This window comes from Grammomys surdaster, unplaced genomic scaffold (assembly GCF_004785775.1).
Source record: "Grammomys surdaster isolate TR1022 unplaced genomic scaffold, NIH_TR_1.0 63, whole genome shotgun sequence".
Classification (NCBI taxonomy): Eukaryota; Metazoa; Chordata; class Mammalia; order Rodentia; family Muridae; genus Grammomys; species Grammomys surdaster.
The window spans coordinates 26,437,427-26,443,426 of record NW_021604565.1 but is presented as its reverse complement, the minus strand read 5'-3'; the positions used below and the strand labels follow the sequence as shown (position 1 = coordinate 26,443,426).

Sequence of the window (6,000 nt, the reverse complement as noted above, 5' to 3'; positions counted from 1 at the left end):
TCTCTCTCTCTCTCTCTCTCTCTCTCTCTCTCTCTCTCTCTCTCTCTCTCTGCCTCTCTCTCTGTCTCTCTGTCTCTCTCTCTCTCTCTCTGTTTGTGTGTGTGTGTGTGTGTGTGTGTGTGTGTTGGGGAGTAGCGTAAACTAGGAGGAGGTTATCTTAAACTAGGATGGGGCTATCTTAAACTTATTTGTGCTGTAAATCACATCTAAAATAAGACGTGTGACTTGTTCCCATTCTTCCTTTCCTGGTTTTTATTCTTTTGTTTGAGGCCAAAGTACTCAGAGAACGTACATGTTACATTCCATACTCAAAGAGTTTCGTATTCAATGGGAACTAATCCTAGTTTTCACCACACTGAATTTGAATTCAGTTTGTTTTAAGTTTCTGTTAGAATTGGTTTCTCTGGTCAGGCAGTTTGATTATTGATTGCATGGATAGTTAGGCTAAGAACATTTCGTAAGTGTATGAGTGCATATATTTGTGTACATGTATGTGAGCATGAAGATAGATTTGTCCATGTGTTTGCAGATACATGATGTAGAACTAAGTCACTATGGGTGAATTTCATTGCCCAGATAACAGAAATCTTAAGTCTCTTATTTTCTGTGAAGAAGCTACCTGGAGAAAAAGATTTATGTCTTACATGGACGATTCTTTTATATACTTAATCAGTGACATAAAGAGCATTGTGTCTTAAACTCTAATGTTAAACACTCCCATTGCACAAATATAAGTGATACTATAACATGAAGCCTTATTCTCTTATGTTTTAAATAATTGTGAACTCTAAGAATGCTTTTAAGTTCATTGTCCTAATTTAGAATTCAATAAAATTAGCTGAGTTTAGGACTAAGGATTTTTTCGACAGGTATATCATATCTTAGAACATACTTAACTCTCTTTGCAGTCAGGTTAAATGGTCTAATTAAGACGGATTTGTGTGTGTGTGTGTGTGTGTGTGTGTGTGTGTGTGTTGAATGTGGTGTTGATATACACAGTGCTTACCATTCTATCACTAGGTAATAGTTCTGCTTCTCTCAATTATGGTGAAGCCTTAAATGATCAGTTTGGATTCCCTTTGTCCATTTCCTCTTTTAACCTCATTATCTAAAAAAATCTGCTTTATAGTGGATCTACCTTAACAAGCGTTTTGAATTTATTTGTTCTTTTAGTTTAAAATAGGAATATTGCTATGGAGTAGAATGAGACATAACTGATGATTTACCTTCATTCATGTGATTGTCCATTTGAATGACTTCTAAAGTTCGTCTAGAAAAACCATTGCTGGTGTGAACATATTTAGAGCCCCTCTCCACCCAGCATTGGTAAGTATGACAGTCTTTAGGGTTGAGAGAGTTTTATGGGCTGAATAATCTCACCAAGATTTTTATCTATATGAGAAATGATTCTTGTCCTATAATATTTTATATCACATTCCTTTTTTGGCTGTATTATTAAAACTAAAAAGGAAAGGTTTCTGTCTCGTGTCTGCCTGGGCTTTTATCAGAATTATTTTAGCAGCCCAGGGTGCTAGCATGGCATTTTACTTTAGGTGTAACCCGTGCAAGCATGTGTACATTATTTAGGAAGAGAATACTTTCTCTGTGTTGTTTGTTTTACAGATGTACAGATCAGTTCTCAAAACATCTTCAGTGCTCACTAAGCATCTTCTAAGACAATAAGCTTCCTGGTAGTTGACAAATAGAATCAATACTTGTAGAAACCACTCTAAAGCCACCCACATGCTTTATGAAGCCAATGCTGGGTACGATTTTCCAAGTATGTGATCTATTTTTTTTTTTATTCAAGAGAAAATGTTCACTGGAAAAGTTCTTGGCACACAGTGAAACATCGTGCAATCTGTTATTTGTCTTAGAGATAATAACTGGCGGGTGGCTATAGTCTTGTGCTATCTAACTTATGACTTGAGAGGGGAGTTTCTTCCACTCAGAAGTATTGCAAATGTGCTTATATTTACACAATATGTCACTCTGAAAAATTATGATGATATAATTCCAGTAAAAAATAATGTTTCTTTCTATAGCTACTTCAAAGTATACTCAAATAAATTAACCACATTTTTTAAAAAACAGCAACTAAAAAGAACATGCCCCTACCCCCCACAGCACAATATAAAACCCAAGTGACCTCTCTGATTCTTCTTTGAAGTTTGAGCAGTTTAACGTTCTTTGCGATGTATATTATTAAGGACTTTGTTGAGCATAAGACACCAGTGAGTCATATGCTTTCTGAAGGTCTGTTCCTGGGTGGACGAAGGAACTAAATTTTGGGAAGATAATAATTTAATTAAATTCTCTTTTTTTCCCCTCAGTACCTAATGATGTTGGTGGAGTCATTTTTAGCCTTTGACCCACTACATTTTTCATAATAGTGATAAATCAGCAAAGATCTAAAACGTTTCTTCTGAAAAAAAAGTCCCTTTTTCCCCAATATGAATGTATTTAGATCAGTTCACTTTTAAGTATTTTATCTTAGTTCCCTTGTCGTCTTCCCAATCACAATGACATTAATATATGGGCATAAACCATTCACTTTTCATTCTGATAGATAGGTAACCTTCATGAATCCGATTATGATTTCTACAGACATTCTGTCTTTTCATGCAGAAGTTTTATAGTTCTGGAACGAGCTCATTCACATTATTTCAGTTAGTCATTGTTAGAATGTAGGTATGCTGAGAAGAGTTGACACACAAATGTTAGGGTTTTTAACCACTTGACCAGAGAAGGACTAAACTGTAGTAAAGGATTAGATAATGTGAAATGTACAAAAACCTTTAGAATTCTGTAAAGAGAGGCAAAAGACATGTCCCAAACGGATATCATTTTATGTGCAGGAACTCTTGATATTATGAACTAGAGCATCCTGTCCTCTAGATCAATTTTAAATATAAGTGCACAAATATATGCAAACTCATATAAAGGTATACTTAGCATGGGCTTGCAAATTTGTAAATATACATAAGTGTGTGCACACAAGCACACATGCATGCATACACACACCACACACACACACACACACACACACACACACACACACACACACCTCACTGAGTTCTATGGTTTACTCCAGAACTCCTGGGCTCAGCTGATCCTCTTTCAGCATCCTGAAAGCCTTCCTAAGACTACAAGCACATATCACTATCCTTGGTTTACAATAACATGGGTTTTGTTTACATTTATAGTTTAAATACTGACTAATTTTTTAGGTTCTTATTTTTTTTTCCTTACCATTTTCCCCTTGGGTAGTTAGCACTAAAATTGCCTTGTAATCTTTCACATGCCCTCCCAAGGCTACCAGAGCCTCATCCAACAGACAAATATAGGCATCCTTAGATGTTGTCAACAAAAGCAACACTCAAATTGAAACATTACAAAAACATAGTTAACCTGTGTCCCAAATTACAAGGAAGGTTCCCTAACTTCTTTTACCTGAGGCTCTCTTACACTCACCAGGAAAGATACAAATTCCTCTTCCTTCCCACAGGTCAGTGTCCCCCCCAACCCCGGACTAACATTTTGTCTTGAATCTTCACTCCTTTAGTTTTGTTAATCCTTGAGGGAGTGTATGTGAATATTTGATGAATGATATTATTGGTTCGTTAGGAGAACATTGTAGTTTTAAAACTGTGTTCAACAATAGTTAATGAAGGATGGCTTACACGTTAGTGCAGTATCTTGTTCAGCGATTCATATTACAACAACTTTGAGAAATTAGTGTTGTTCAGAAGCAAAGGTCTACCCATGCCTTTCAAGCTAATGGGGTTCTGCAGCCCATGCAGGAGTTACAGAGGAAAACAGCTAAGCCATCCTACTAATTTGGTTTTTTGAAGCACATTGAGAGTTTTGGTATAACTTACTTCACTGAACTGGTCCTCCCAGCAGAGCCTGCTAATAATAAAGAAAGCTTGTTTTATTAGAAATTAGCATGTAGAAATTTCAGAGAGACATTTTGAGTGATGACTTAGGCAACACTGAGTCTTTCAGCCTAGAGCTTCAAGAACAAAGACCATAGGGCCCCGTTTTCAACTGGCCTTTGTTAATGTGGTCTTTAATTTGTAGGAGACTATTTATTTCTCAATGTTATTATAGTTCCGGTCACTATTATCACCTGGGTCTAAGCTTGATTTTAGCTACTGATGTTACTAAGGCCTAAGGTCGAGACAGTAGAGCTGGCGTGGGAAGAAAATCACTAGAAACTGCCAAGGATCTTGTCATTTCAGCCTCAGAATGACAGAGACTTGTATCAACTTCAATATTGTTCTCTACGTGAGAACACACTTCAGGCTTCGTGTATTTCTAGAGTCCTGGTGAGACCTCGCTTGTTGCTGTAATGCGTGTCAGGCCCTACTCTCAAATTCCAGAATGGTGTCCTTAGGTTATCAAGAACTTCTTGGTAGGGCGGATCAGAAATGTTCACTATCTTCTTTCCTGTTATTAAGTGGGCAGTTTTCACTCAGTTCATAACATAGCTGTCCTTTTCTTTTTTTTTTTTTTGACATGAATCTATTTCATTGAAACTATATTTGTATCAGCATAACAACATAAAAATGCAACTTAGTAATTATATGTATATTACATACTTTTTCATGGGAGTTCATAGTTGATGTGTTTTGTAAAGTTAAACATGTACGTCTCTGTTCTATAAATAGTATATCTGCATATATATGATATAAATTTGATAACATATATAAATATATGTGTACTTATCATTGACCATAATTGAAAATAAGGAAAATTAATTGGAAATAACATGGGTGGGATTGATTAACAGTATGGCTATGAGTCTTTCAATGTTTGTAACCTACCTTAAAAGAATGTACCAGCCAGCCTTTGCGTTAAACAATTCCAAATATCAATGATTTGCTTTTGTCTGTTACCCCCCTCCCGCTGCCCCCAGAAGAACTATTTTATTGTGTACCTTGGAAGACCTTGAATAGACTGTAATATATCCTAGATTAAGTTACCTGTACATAATCTTCCAATAACTATGTACCTTCATTTTCCTTATGTGTTCACAGATATGGTCCGGAAAAAGAACCCCCCTCTGAGAAACGTTGCTAGTGAAGGCGAGGGTCAAACCCTGGAGCCAACAGCTACGGAGAGCAAGGTATCTGGGAAGAACAAAGAATTTTCTGCAGATCAGATGTCAGAAAATACAGATCAGAGTGATGTTGCAGAACTGAACACGAAGGAGGAACACAGCACACATGGCCAAGAGCCGTCTTCTAGCAGTAAGAAGGACTTGCAAATCTCAGGCCTGAGTGAGAAGGCTGGCTTCAATTATGAAAGCCCTAGTAAGGGAGGGAACCTTGCCTCCTTCCCACATGATGAGGTAACAGACAGAAATATGTTGGCTTTCTCATCTCCAGCTGCTGGGGGAGTCTGCGAGCCCTTGAAGTCTCCTCAAAGAGCAGAGGCAGATGACCCTCAAGATATGGCCTGCACCCCATCAGGGGATTCACTGGAGACAAAGGAAGAGCATAAAATGTCACCAAAGGCCACTGAGGAAACAGGGCCAGTACAGAGTGGTCAAGCCAATTGTCAAGGTTTGAGTCCAGTTTCTGTGGCCTCAAAAAACCCACAAGTGCCTTCAGATGGGGGTGTCAGACTAAGTAAACCCAAAAGTGACTTACTGGTGAATGACAACCCAGACCCGGCACCTCTGTCTCCAGAGCTTCAGGACTTTAAATGCAATATCTGTGGATACGGTTACTATGGCAATGACCCCACAGATCTGATTAAGCACTTCCGAAAGTATCACTTAGGACTGCATAATCGCACCAGGCAGGATGCTGAACTGGACAGCAAAATCTTGGCCCTTCATAACATGGTGCAGTTCAGCCATTCCAAAGACTTCCAGAAGGTCAACCGTTCTGTGCTTTCTGGTGTGCTGCAGGATATCAGCTCTTCACGGCCTGCTTTACTAAACGGGACCTATGATGTACAGGTTCGTGTTTTCTCTTGTGATTTCTAGGA

At 38.0% G+C, this 6,000-nt stretch overlaps 1 protein-coding gene across 3 annotated transcripts in view; it reads left to right on the top strand.

Moving 5' to 3' along the window:
- The window catches only part of Trps1 (transcriptional repressor GATA binding 1), a 229,951-nt gene that overhangs the window by 37,891 nt on the left and 186,060 nt on the right, over positions 1-6,000 (top strand). For all 3 annotated transcript variants that reach the window (XM_028766562.1, XM_028766571.1, XM_028766554.1), the window contains exon 2: positions 5,043-5,971. In XM_028766562.1, the coding sequence (XP_028622395.1) occupies positions 5,045-5,971 (927 nt within the window). In that variant the 5' untranslated portion in view covers positions 5,043-5,044. The remainder of the gene's footprint in view (positions 1-5,042; positions 5,972-6,000) is intronic.